Source organism: Ptychodera flava, chromosome 7 (genome assembly GCF_041260155.1).
Source record: "Ptychodera flava strain L36383 chromosome 7, AS_Pfla_20210202, whole genome shotgun sequence".
Taxonomy (NCBI): Eukaryota; Metazoa; Hemichordata; class Enteropneusta; family Ptychoderidae; genus Ptychodera; species Ptychodera flava.
The window spans coordinates 610,915-625,664 of NC_091934.1; the positions used below are offsets into that span (position 1 = coordinate 610,915).

The 14,750-nt window shown below is 36.9% G+C and overlaps 1 protein-coding gene across 16 annotated transcripts in view; it reads left to right on the top strand.

Moving 5' to 3' along the window:
- Positions 1–14,750, top strand: part of LOC139137831 (kinesin-like protein KIF1A) — a 668,091-nt gene that overhangs the window by 84,100 nt on the left and 569,241 nt on the right. For all 16 annotated transcript variants that reach the window (XM_070706099.1, XM_070706106.1, XM_070706100.1 and 13 more), the window contains exon 4: positions 1,581–1,660. In XM_070706099.1, coding sequence (XP_070562200.1) covers positions 1,581–1,660 — 80 coding nt within the window. The remainder of the gene's footprint in view (positions 1–1,580; positions 1,661–14,750) is intronic.

Below are 14,750 nucleotides of genomic sequence, written 5' to 3' on the forward strand. Positions count from 1 at the left end.
GAAAGACAAATAATATATGTCAAAGGTATGGATATGATATCTGAAGCATCGATGCGGAGTCTGGCTGGTATATCGTCATGTCCACAGGCGGCTTAGGATTCAGAGTAGAGATAAAATTTTGCACTTTATTCTCAGTTGTAGGGGACATGAAAAATGAATCTCTTGTTGACTCTGGTAGATAATCTTTGAAACTGTTATGAATAGGAGGGATTCGGCTGGCCAGATCAGGACCTAGTTTAACAAAGTAATTATTCATACATGTAGCTGTCACAATTTCTTTCTGTCTGAGATTGTGCTTTTCACTCTGTTTGAAGATATTTGAAGATTATCAGGGAATGACTTTTCATCTTTCCCGCTTTGGTTTCCAAGCACCTCTTTAATGGTTTTCCAAGTTTCATTGGTGTTACCTTTACAATCTGTAAATCTTTTACTGTAGTACATTTGCTTTGCTTTCCTAAGAACAGAAGATAAAGTATTTTGAAATTTCTTATAACTGTTTACAGCTAGGGTGTTAAAATTCGACTTAAGTACCTTATTATACAGTAAATGTTTCATATTTATTGATTTCTTTATTGCTCGGGTAATCCAAGGTTTTTGTCTAGCAATTATTTGTGTTATGGGAGCATGTCTATTGCAAATTTCAAGAAAAATTTCTTGAAAATTGTTGTATGCGTCATTAACATCAGTACAATTACAGATGCGGTCCCAGGGAGCATTTTTTAGATCATCTCGGAAACAACTGAAATTATAAGAACTGTAATTTCTGTAGGTAACCTTCTTTTGGTTCGGTAACCTTAGGGGCATATTTTGAAAAAGGGCAAATACAGGAAAGTGATCTGAGATATCTGTAAGTAAAGTACCAGCATGAATTGGAAACTGATTAATATTTGTGAAGATGTGATCAATTAACGTTTCAGATGAACAAGTCACTCTGGTTGGTGATGAAATCAATTGGTGTAAACCAAGGCATTTGAGTGATGTGAAATATGAATCAGTGTTTGTTGTCAATGTTCTGGTACTGGCATCGATGTTAGAATCTCCCATAATAATACAATTTGTCCTATCGATTAGTTACCAATTGACTCATTTAATGACATTTTGTAATTAGGATGGCGGCCTACATTTGTTTTATGTTTTCACGACTGTGGAACTCATTTTTAGCAATTCATCCCCATCTGTATCGCAGTATTTTTAATCACAGACCTAATCAATAAAGAGGACTCTATCCTCTCTGAGGACTTATAATTAAAGTACCCATTAACAAGTGGGGACTGTGTCATCAACGATGACTTTGTCTGCTATATTTCAGTAAACTCTCATCAACTCACCAAGATTACTTGTGGGGACTGCGTCATCAATCCTGCCATGTTGTTATGTCTTTCTCTTTCATCTAAGTCAATGACCATTATGTCTCATACAAAAGTGATCTGTGTTCCGTGCCAACCAACATAAGTGAATTCCAAAATTATTACAAACATTTTCCACAAAATTAATTTATATGTAGGCTCTGCATTTCTATGCCTATGCATAGTCACTGATATACTTGTTATAATGTGTCTCCATATATTGTCATTTTGCAGCCACAAGACCAAAATTTTGCATCTCAACGACAAGTTTACAAAGATATTGGTGTTGAGATGCTTGAACATGCATTTGAAGGGTGAGTACATGTAACAAACAATATGTATGGTACATATGGCATGATTTGTAAAGAATGCGCACAAAATACCAGCATCGATACCTACTTGCAGTTTTGAAAACAGACTGTGTTGCAGAAGTTCATCCTATTATAGAAACTGCTACAGAATGATGAATAGTGTGATTAGAATTGAGATAACAATATCCTCTTTAGCTGGGCTGTCAGAGAGGCAGAACTATAGAGACAGGTTGATTAGCAAGGGTATCTAGAATTCTCTATCAACTGTGCGTGTTTTTGAAAATGATGCTCATGAAACTTAACCTTTTACTGCCTGGGGGTGTATAAATACGCCTCACCTCCAGTTTGGGTAGCTGCTAGACATGTATATGTATCACGTATGGAAGTAACCTTGGACCTTCTTTATGACACCAATAGTCTTTATCAGTGGGGGTCCTATGAATTCCACTGCCTGGGAAATCAGTTTTCCAATTGCCTGCTTTTGTCTTTCAGTGAACGTTAGAAATTTCAATCTCAGTTCTGAGACTTTTCTGAGTGAACTTCTAAAAATTGCGACAAGTGGTGACGACATTGTGTTAGGACATAAAATTGCTGATATTTTTTATAAGCTACTATAGACTATAGTCTATAGAAGCTATTGGGATGGGTATCCGTCCGGCGTCCGTCATCAGTCTGTATGTATATATGTATGTACATGTATGTATGTATGTATGTATGTATGTATGTATGTATGTCCGTTTGTGAGGCGTCCATCCACTCAAATATCTTGAGAACCGCAGTACTTACTGATTTGATATTTGTTGTGTAGATGAAAAATATTATTTTGAGAAACCGGTTTTTATAATTTTTTGATATTGTTGAAAATATGCAAATTAGCGCCAAAAAAGGCGTTTTTGGTAAAAAATCTTCTACTTCATAACCGCTGGTCAGACAGCTTTGTTATTTGGTATAACAAGTCCCTAGGGATTACCCAACGTAGATTTGTTTAAACTGTGATGAAATATGCAAATTTGTGTTTTTAAGGAATTTTTATAGCATTTTTGGTCAAAACTTTATTTCATCAAAACTGTTTGTCTGCCAGCTTTGATATTTGGTATACAGGTTCCTACAGATGAACTAAATATGATATATTGAATATATGACGAAATCTGCAATTTTGTATTTTTGGTGCAATTTTTGCCATTTTTAGTCAAAAAATGTGTTTCTCAAAAATTTCTTGTCTGATGCCTTTGATATTTTGTATACAGGTTTCTAGGCTTTATCTTAATTTAAATGTAATATATTGAAATTATGATGAAATCATGAATTTTGTATTTTTGCAGCTAATTTTGCCATATTTTGTCAGGCCATCCTGAAATGACCTATCAAAGATATCCACCTTCTTCATCAATACATGTGTCACAAAAAGCTATTCTCTACATAACACTGCAGAGCTCTGTCAACTGTTGGGTCACTTGTTTTTTCAAAAGCGCTGGTCAGACAGTTTTTATTAGCTCACATTTGGCTATACCAACGTGAGTTTATCGTATAAGCTGAAGTTGATGGCGTCTGTATGTATGTGTGTATGTATATATGTATGTAAGTATGTACGTACATACAGTATGTCCGTCAACAACAAAAACACGCAAACCGCTGCACGTTTCAGCTTGGTATTTGGTGTGTGGATGCGTCCTGGGCTATAGATGGGATTTTGTTCAGGAGGGGGTAGGGTCTAGAAGATTGATGAGGTAGCATTACTTTTTTTCCAGATCCCTTGTACATTTTTTTACCCACTCCCACCTTTTCTTTTTATCAAGCCTTCTCTGTCTATTTTTTGTTGTTGACATTTGCGTATGTATTTAGGATCTGCTTGTCCCATTGCTAGAGAAGTTGATATGCATGTTCCTAAAGATGACCTCCAGTACCTAAGTTGGAGACCTTATTTACTTTTGTCATTTTTGTTTTTCCTGGTTTAAATATTTCTCGAATGGACCAATTCAAACCGAATGTGAGCACACTGTCCTTGACGGTATTTTATTTGGTTTAAAGGTCCCTAGGATGACCTAAGTGAGATAATTTCATACAATCAGGAAATACTTAATTTTGTATCCATGTCTATAGTAGCTTCAGGGACTTTGGCCCTATGTGTCATCATCCGATTCTGAGATCAAATTTATGGGTTTCACAGGGCTCCCCCTAAGTCACCAAAATGATTAGCCAACTGATTAGCCAAATCAAAAGTCTTGTAGCCACTTTGAGCAAGTTTTAGCCAGTTAAGGCCAAAATAAAAAATATGTGCTGTTCCGATTACCGGACCTACCCCAATTTTATCCCCCCGACCCTAGACTTTTTAGAGCTTCGTAAACCCGGAAGTAAAAATAATGATATGAAAAAACGTGAAACGCATGAAACTAATTTTAGTTCGATTTTGATACTTTTTGATCTACATAAAATGTTGTTGAAACAACACCACTCGTAAATTTCCGTACGCTGATTTTGCATATGAAAGCCTGTCAGCCAGTTGAGAGTTACGTTCACAAAAGTTCATTGCCCTAGCCCGATAAGGTTTCTGTGTCACATCATCTCTGCACGATCGAGAAAAGGAGACAAATTGAAGATTTTGTGCATCATATGAATGTCCATAACACTGAAAATAATTCCGATAGCATTATTGACACGAAAAATTGGACTTAATATTGGACTTTACTGGTACAGAAACGTGCCCAGTGTAGACTGCATAAGCATTGAAGCAAGCTGTGGTGTCAATGGGCACATGGGCCCGGTTTTTGAAGTCAGTGAACAGACACTGACTCATTTTTCAAAGCAAATAAACCCTAAAATTAACTGTCGGTGACAACCAACCTTTCTGTTTGTTATTTTCTCCATTCTAAAATGACTGAAAAAAGCAACTGGAGCAAATCTGACATCGAGAAAAACTCAACTCCGCATTCAAGTCAAAACAAGGGATCTGACCCTCTAAGTTGTTCGTTTTAGCTCTACTGAGTCTGCGCACAAAAGTACAAGACCAGCTAGGTCACTACAAAAACACAGCTCACTGGTTTGCAAAGGGCAATGTTGATCCAAACTTACAGTAGTGAGGGATGATATACGCACAGTAAAAACGTGACAAAACAAGCACATTATTTTTTATAGAAGCTACAAAACATTTTTTTATAACTACAATAGATTTTTTTCTTGGCTTGTGTAGTGCAGACAGTTCAGTAAAAAATGAAAAAATCCCTTGAAGGTACAATGGGAATGGCTGGCTGTTGTTAATTTTGATGTTTGAATGTACATTAAGCCCTATGAAAGTAAACTTACAGAATATGTGCAAACAAACATACAGAATATTTAAGCATGAGGGAATATTCTACAATTTTTAGGGATATTAAAGCTTATGAATATTAATGAGCCATCTGCCACTCTTGGAAGCCCTATACATTCACAACAGTGACACCCAAATTTGACTTTTGAAAAAATCTTATAGAGGATGGTGTTTGGAGCCAGCAGCTTGGATTGTGTAAGCAAGTGATTTATGGCTTGTAGTATGTATATCACAAGTGACATCACTGCAACATTAAAACTTACATAAGACGTCCTTAAATGTTTCAGTTGAATCCCCCAAAAATTTTAAAATACCCTTGAAAAATTCCAGGAGAGGGGGACCAATCCCCCTGGTATAGTATCCTAGATGAAACACTGCATTGATGACAGTAAATATTGTGTTGTGTCAGTTCTTACAAGTCAGACTTACCTGTGGATAAACAATGCACTTTCCTGTCAAAGAATTGCAATTTAGCCATGTCAATTTCTGTGGCAGTCTAATAAACCACACACTTCAATTCTACTGATGAATATTATATTTTAATAAAATGGTATTCAATTTTAGTGCATTTCATGAGGAAATTGTTCACTGGTAGTTTGTTTGAAAGCATAAAAAATGCACATTGAGAAATGAAAAAAAAATTAAAAAAAAAATTTCCCTACCTACCTACCCTATTTTTGAAAACCATGTAATCGGAACAGCACAATTTTTTTTTTTTGGCCTAATCATCTCAAGCGTGGCAATTACAGCTTTCTCAGCATTCAGGAGTTCCTAAGTATACAAATCAAGATGTTTTGTATGATGTTTCTGATAGTTTTTTTAGTGTGCATACAACTCTGCCTGTCACTGGAGGTAGTAACCCTGTTCTAAGAGCTGTCAAAGTTCATGGTAGGTGGGAGCATAAGCAAATCAGTGACCTGGTCTTGTTGAGAGATATAAAAAGTAAATGGGAAGGGGTGTTGACCTTGCTGATCAACGACTGGTGACATACAAATGGCACATGAAAGGGCTAAAATGGTACTTGCAGATATTTTGGTACATCCTTGAAGTGTGTTGTCAAGCTTGTACATTTTATTCAAGAAGGCAAATCCAAATAAACCTCCTACCCTCCACATGTTCCATGGCCAGCTACGTGAACAACTAATTGCAGGGCAGTCATTTGTAAGAGACATTGCAGGAAGTCAATCACACAGAATAGTTATGTCAGGTTTGACCAAAACCTCCAACATATGCATTCTCCTTCAATATTAGATACTCAGTCAAAATGCCAGGTACATAAACAAAGGAAGGATACTGAGTACATATGTGGAGTGTGTAAGGTTCGAATGTGCCCTGTTCCATGCTTTTCTCGTCATCACTACATGGAGGATTATAGCTTTGATGATCCAAAATGTGTAAGCATGCATAGATTTAGCCAGAAAAAGGAAAAAGCGGTAGAATAGAAAAAGAGATTTATAACGAAAAGAAACTAGACTTTTTAAATTCCCAAGGTTGTAAATACATTTCCTGTCAATTGGACATTGTAGCTCTTTAAGTAAAAATGGTCAATATCAAGGGGTGGAACATTTGATATTCAGGAGGGGGTAAGTTTGATGAGGTAGCATTACTTTTTTAACAGATCCTTTGTACATTTTGTTCCCCACTATTTATTTTTTCTCCACTCTCCCACCTTTTCTTTTTGTCAAGCCTTTTCGGGCTGATTTTTTTGGTTAGCTCCCATATATACATATGTATATATGCAAATGGGAGATATTCTTATATGGTGGCAAAATGGCATCTGTATGTATGTATGTATGTATGTCAGTCCACGTCAAAACTCCTAAATCACAGTACCTACTGTCTTAGTATTTGGTGTACAGGTGCACCTAGGGGTGGAGATGTGAACATGTCAGTGCCAAAAAATTTGCAAATGAGGGGAAAAGAGGAAAAATCCTGCAGATGGCTAAAACTCAGTAAGCATTGGTCATTCAGCCAATTCCTTATTTGCATATTTAATGAACTTTCCCAATTAGGGATATATATTAGGATTTACTTGATCAAAGTTTGCAAAACATGCTTGTTGTACATTGATGATTATACAAGGTTATAACAATATTGAAAGTCATTTCAAATTTTCATGTGAGCTGATTTATAATGTACATATCTAATGAGCTTTCACAGTTTGGCATACTGGTATATAGCTTGAAGGACTTGTCCAAAGGCAATTACACTTGCTATATAAAGTTGTGATTCAATGACAGCACTCAAGGAAATTAATTATTTTTATTTCAGCTAATTACATATTTGTATACATAATGACCTGTAGAATTGATCTGTGGTGAAGGTATTGTTCATCATGTTGGTCATAACTCTTTCAATGAAGTTGCAAACATGTGGCAAACATTCAAATTTGCACATAAATGTAATATATAATGAAACATGTGAGCACTTTCAGTTCATATCTGGTTTAAAAATGTGCGAAATATGATATCCTTGAAGTCTCTGGTTCAATTATCATAACAAATTGAGAATTGCTGCACATTTTACCTGTGTATTTGTGGTAGATACATGCTCAACTGTAAATAAGTATTTGTTCAAATGAAATCAACATTACCAAATAAAATGCTAATGAGCAACAAAAGTGTAAACTAAGTGTAAACTTAGTGAAAATCTCCATAAACATCGGTCAGATTGTTTAGGCAAGGCTGCCAATGTACCATATTTTAAAAAAGTGTTGCATTGAAGCCACCATGAGTGAATCTACAAGAAGTGGTATACAGATCTTGCAGGAAAGTCAATTGTTGGCGCCTATATCAAAATATGCACTAGTTAGTCAATTTTTTTCTAATTTTTTGTAAAATTTTGATAAAAATCTGAAACTAATAAAATGTGGTGTTCATTTGGTCCAAAATTGTCATAAAACTTACTGAAAAATTCACAAAATTGGTAAAATATTGCACACTATAATTTTGGTGGGAAAAATTATAGCACTCAAAGGGTAAAACAGGTGTACATATGTGATGCCACAGGCTCCTTGGTAGATTTTTGCTTAGCAGTTTCCCCATTTGTCTATGATACTGCAATACTTGCTTAACTTAGTGCAGTTTTGGATATACCATTATCATGTTGCTGTGGCAGTATCACTACCAGTGGAAGCTCTGAAGAATGCCCATTCTTATATGTTACCTTAATAGTCTCCTATTGTGCAACCATAGACCTTAGAGAACCAAATATTGTCTGTATTATATAATTCTATGCAATACAATATTATAAGAGGACACCTTTACTTTCGTATGGCAGATTGTATCACTAATTATATGATATACTAGGTTGCATGGTATTGCCTCAATGTGTGTGATAAACAGTTGCAACAGTTGCCAACCTTTTCATACTTCAATGGATAGTGCATCAAAAATTTTTGAAATGCACTTGATTATGAATATTACAAGCTCAATTTCCATAAAAGCTATTAAATATTGTGTATACACTCACTCAGGCTTGCCACGTGTAACCAAATGTGAGCACAGTGTCACTTTGATGCTATTTTTAGCTCATATTTAGTATGTATATAAATACCAAAAAGAGCTTATATGGTGAGTCGATGGCGTCTGTCTGTATGTATGTGGGTATGTATGTGCGGATGTCTGTTTATAGTTGTATTTTAGGGTCAATTTTTTCCCATTTTTTGGTCAAAAATCATTTTTTCCCAAAGTTCTTGTGTGATTGCTTTGAAACTTGATATTCTTGATTGCAGGGTTGACTTCTGTCAGATGTTTAAAAACTGTAGTGAAATTTTCATATTTGTATATTTGGGGCAATTTTTCTCACTCTGTCAAAAAATCATTTTCTGTGAAACAGTTTGTCAGATTGCTTTGAAACTTGGTATGTATGTAACTAAAGGCAACCTTACTTGATTGTTCTCAAGTTGTGATGAAATTTTCCTTTTGTTTTTCTATTGGGCAATTATTCCCATTTTTTGTCAAAAAATCATTTTCTTTGAAATCGCTCGTCCCATTGCTTTTAAACATGGTAAGCATGTTCCTAGGGGTTAGATTAGTTAAGGATACTCATTCTAGCCTGCCACATTGAACCAAATGTGAGCCAAGTGTCATTGACGCTTGGTTACTAACATCATTAGGGGCCTAAGCCAACCGGGCTTGGGCCCTATTTTTGGACACCGTGGTGCGAAGCACCAAAGGTGTCCTTTGTCGCCACAATGTCTGTGTGTGTGTCTGTCTGTCCGTCCGTCCGTCCGTCTGTCCGTTCGTCCGTCCGTCCGTCCGTCGACAGATTTTGTTCCACTCATAACTTAAGAACCCTTAGGTCCAATGTCATCCAATTTGGTATTTGGTATTATCATGATGAGACTTGGATCTGATTAGATTTTGGTGGGTGTGGCTTATTAATTAATTGCTCATTTGCATATTTTATGACTTTTTTGCCATAGGGCTATATCTCAAGAAATATTGAACCACATGCCCTGGTCAATTTCTTTCAAACTTTGCACAAGGATAGTACCCTACCCCATACAGATGCATATTTATTTGTTTCACAATGCGATCAAATTTGGCCGTGTTAGAGGACTTTTTAGTTTCCACCTCCATAGATTCTCATGTATAAGGCAGCTGTTCATAGACTCCCATGTATAAGGCAGTCCATAGACTCCCATGTATAAGGCAGTCCATAGACTCCCATGTATAAGGCCAGTCCATAGACTCCCATGTATAAGGCAGTCCATAGACTCCCATGTACGGGCCAAGTAAAATAAAAATTTGTTTCTCATCATATTCATATAGCAAAAGGGATGCGGTGACACAGTTTTTAGCCCCACGGATGAAGTCCAGGGGGCTTATAGATTGGGTCATGTCCCTCCATTCACGATGATATCTCAGATATTTTGACAAAATGTCACGTGACCTCGGTGACCTTAACCTCAAATATACATATTTGTCCATAACTCAGTAACCACAAGTGCTACACCCTTCATATATGGTATGATGGGACACCTTATGACACCACATATTGTACCTCATTAATTATGTGCATATTTAATTCTGAGCAAGCCAGTAGAGCTAGAGGTCTGATTTTTGGTGTATAGGGATAACTTGGCAATACAATTTTTTGACAAAAAGTCACGTGACCTCGGTGACGTTTGACCTCAAATATACATATTTGTCCCTGACTCAGTAACCACAAGTGCTACAACCTTCATAAATGGTATGATGAGACACCTTATGACGCCACATATTGTACCTCATTAATTATGTGCATATCTAATTTTGAGCAAGTCAATAGAGCTAGAGGTCTGATTTTTTATCGACGAAGTTACGTAACTGAGGAAGCTTATAGAGTTGGGAGAAGCAAAGTTGACGTCACTTCCATCAACAACTTTCGTAAAACTATTTTGTCACACCACGTGATCAGTGTTATCTAACGACTACAGCATACCATTCACGCTGCACACTCACTATCAGCGAAAATAGTATCGTGTTGGATTGACATTATAATTGAACTTAGAGCGTACGTGTGAGTGTATTGGCTTACATGAAAATGCGATAGACAATGATGCATTTACGTTTGAACGTCCATGCTCGATCAAATTGTGTTTATTCTGTCGGTGTAAATTACGAGATTGGTGGATGTGGATGGACAGCTTGCGTTTGGTTTTTGTCTGACATGCATGTCGTTTCGATCTCCTTTTTACTGTGCAGGGGAGAATGAATTACGTTCCTCATGGGTTTCAAATATGTAAAAAAAAAATACGAAGTTTTGAGTGGATTTACGATTTCGTTTGCAAAATTACGAGCGAAAATTTCAGCTTCCCATTTCATCGGCGCGACCGTGCAAGAAACCTCAGTCTCCTACTACCTCCATGATCACATGCCAGTCTAGCACACAGCATCGTACGCAGGGCTAGCGAGAGAGTTGCCGACATCGACGGTTATTTACGAGAAGTGAATAAAAGACTGACAGTTTTGAAGCAATCGAGTAGCTGAGGTAGGCTGGGATACGACTTGGGCCCAAGAATGCTGAATTTCGGCAGTAATTTGGCTTTTTACGTCAAGTCCCAAAATGGATTTGAAGTCACCGACCCTACGTACGGGTCTTTGCAGGGCTGTGGTGAGCGGGGCGATTAGCTGTAGCGGAACACACAGCATCGTACGCAGGGCTAATGTTGTACTACACGAACATGAAAGGCCTCTGAAAACACTCAGTGTGCAAGCGTGTGGAAATTTTCGTAGTGTTTTTTCTCATTTAATTTGGCAAATTATCAGCAAAAAACTCAATAATTCAAGGTAACCCTTTCTTCTCAATCGCTTTCTGGAGTTTCAAAGTCATACCAACGAAAATGAGTGAAAAACGTCGGTGCAAAAATCGTGCATCGGCAAGAGTAGAGAGTGAGAGTATCCATACAGAAATAGCCCATGATTCCAGCTTGGTTTTCATGTTTTTCGTTTGAATTTTGGCCAAATAGTTGCTTTTAGCGGGTTTTGAAATTTTTAAAGCATATAAAAACATTAAAATGACTTTCATTAACAAACGAAATAAAAAAATTAGAAATTCAATTATTTATCTACAAAATAAAAATATTTTTGGCAAGTGAATCATGCAGCTAAAAAGTGATCAATCAATGTTTTGGACGAGTACGTAGTGTGAGCGATTTTCGTGGGGATTCCCCGACAGTTGGTTCATTGCTGTGGCGCTCGAATACGCACTACGCAGTCAGTTTCTGTGAAACGGGATGAAATTTTCTTTCAGGCGAGGCGTTTCAAGTTACTCTTGAGAAAAGTTACTTATTTATCAGTTGTTGTTTTACTGTTTCATGACACATGTTTTTGATTCAATCTCTTGTTGACCTGAAAAACAACGATATTTAGTACTCTTTTTCAACAGACTTTTTATAGTAAGTAGCCGCGGTAACAGCTGTCAAAATACTATCGTTTTCAAAGTACATTTTGAGTGAACTTTGTCGATGAACATTCTGAACCATCGTGTAATGTTATGCTTGTCATAGTATCTGCAATTGGAGAATTACTTCACATAGAATAATTTGTAAATGTAAATCAGTGCTGTTGAAGATTATTTAATTGTCAGGGTGTTGCCAAATCTTGTGTGTATATAAGTATGTCCGGTTCTGAGATGAGCTGTATTGGCAGGGCTCCCGCTACCTATTCGCCAATTCGCCAAATGCGAAAGAAAGTTAAAAATGGCTACAAAAATTCCTGTTTGGCTAATGTAGTGACTATTGAATTCTTACACCTCCTCAACAGAAAACTACACCTAACAATAAAATGTTGTGAGATGTTGAAACAGTTTACCCTCCTTCCTACAAAGTTGCAATGTATTGAAACACTTTACTCTCCTTTCTACAAAGTTACAAATTCCCTGGTACGTAAAACAAACACTGTTGCTGTTCGATACTACAATACATCATGAACGTAACGTCCATGAATACACTGAGGCCTGCTTTGCCTCTGTGAGTCCTGGGTCGTCCTTGAGTCTATCAAAGTTTTACCTACTTGCTGTATCAAAATTTGGCCTGCAACTACTCAGTTTGATAGTAAAAACCATTATTTCAAAGGAAACTTTCACAAATGGAGTCATAATACAAAGGAAAAGGAGAAAAACTGAGGTTATCTGAAAGGTCAAGTCTAGGTCATCTCATCATGTGATGTCATGCATGAAGACCCCCTAATTACGCAATTATGGTTCACAAGAAACTACCTAGGGTGGTCCAATAGGTGAAAGGTAATTTTGCTGCCTTCCAATTTAAATGGCATTTTGCTGCCTTCCAATTTAAATGGCATTCAGCTTGATTGACTCCCATTCGGCCTACTTTCAAACTGCTATAACTTATACAAGAAATTATGTGATTCTGAATGATTTTAATATTTTTGTAGATTCCACCAGTTTAATGATCTAGAAGTGAACATCACCAGACATTTCTTGATGATATCAAAATATCAAATGAAAATATATCTGGGCTAAAACTTTTGAGACTGAATTTGTAAATTTACCAAGAATTTTCGGAAGCTAGAGGGGAAACAGACATAAAAGTGTGATGGGCGGACCAGAAAGTCCATGGAAATCAAGCAGGTTGTTCTTACATGAACATTGCTGTTTGGTGTGTTGATTTGTAACACGTACACTATGCTAACATGTTTCAACACCCAAGGAAACATTTGCAACTTTATAGTCAATGCGACATATTAATAAAATTATTTTAATTTTGTATGGGAATATCACAAAACAATGTTGTGATCATCGCAGTCCAGCTGTTATGAGTAAGCATGTGTACTTGGCTGGACCGATCAAGTTTCTGCAAAAAATATTTCACTGTCATTGACAAGCTGATGTCTTTAATAAATGTGTCAGTCAATATCCAAAAAAATCAAGGCCATCAATGACACAAAGAAAGTTTGTCAGTCCTCACGAAGTCTGGGTGGACTTATAGACTGGGTATGTCCGTCTGTCCGTGCGTGCATGCATACGTCCGTCCGTCCGTTCACGCAGACATCAGACTGAGACATGCCCTGGTCAATTTCTTTCAAACTTTGCACAAGGATAGTACCCTACCCCATACAGATGCACGTCGATTTGTTTCACAATGCGATCAAATTTGGCCGTGTTAGACTTGGAGGACTTTTTAGTTTACACCTCCATAGACTCCCATGTATAAGGCAGTTCTCCATAGACTCCCAGGTATAAGGCAGTCCTCCATAGACTCCCATGTAAAGGCAGTTCTCCATAGACTCCTATGTATAAGTCAGTTCTCCGTAGACGCCCATGTATAAGGCCAAGAAAAATAAAAATTTAGTTTCTCATCGTATTCTAGTGCAAAAAGGATGCAGTGACACAGTTTTTAGTCCCCACCGATGAAGTCCAGGGGGCTTATAGATTGGGTCATGGTGTCCGGGTCATTGTGTCCGTCCGTTCGTCCATCCTTTCACACAGATATCTCAGACATTTTGACAAAATGTCATGTGACATTGGTGACCTTTGACCTCAAATATATGTATTTGTCCATAACTCAGTAACCACAAGTGCTACACCCTTCATATATGGTATGATGGGATGACGCCACATATTATACCTCATTAATTATGCACATATCTAATTTTGAGCGAGCCAATAGAGCTAGAGGTCTGATTTTTGGTATATAGGGATAACTTAGCAATACAATTTTTTTTGACAACATATCACATGACCTCAATGACCTTTGACCTCAAATATACATATTTGTCCATAACTCAGTAACCTCAAGTGCCACACCCTTCATATCTGGTATGATGGGAGACCTTATGACGCCACATACTGTACCTCATTAATTATGTGCATATCTAATTCTGAGCAAGCCCAAAGAGCTGGATGTCTGATTTTTCGTATATAGGGATAACTATAGGATAGAAATTTTTGACAAAATGTCATGTGAACTTGATTTTTTACCTAAAATATACGTTTATATCAATAAATAAGTCCCACAAGTGCTATGTCCTTTATATTTAGTAGGATGGGAGACCTTATGACAACACATGCTTTACCTCATTTATTATGCACATATCTAATTCTGGGCAAGCGAATAGAGGTAGAGGTCTGATTTTTGGCATATAGGGATTTATTAGCAATACATTTTTTTTTTTCAAAATGACACGTGACCTAAATGACCTTTGACCTTGATTATACATATATATATATGCATATCTCAGTAACCACAAGTTCTATACCCTTCAATTTTGATAGGATATTAGACCTTAAGATGTCATATCTTGTACCTCATTTAGTATGCGCATGGCTGGCCAATACAGCTAG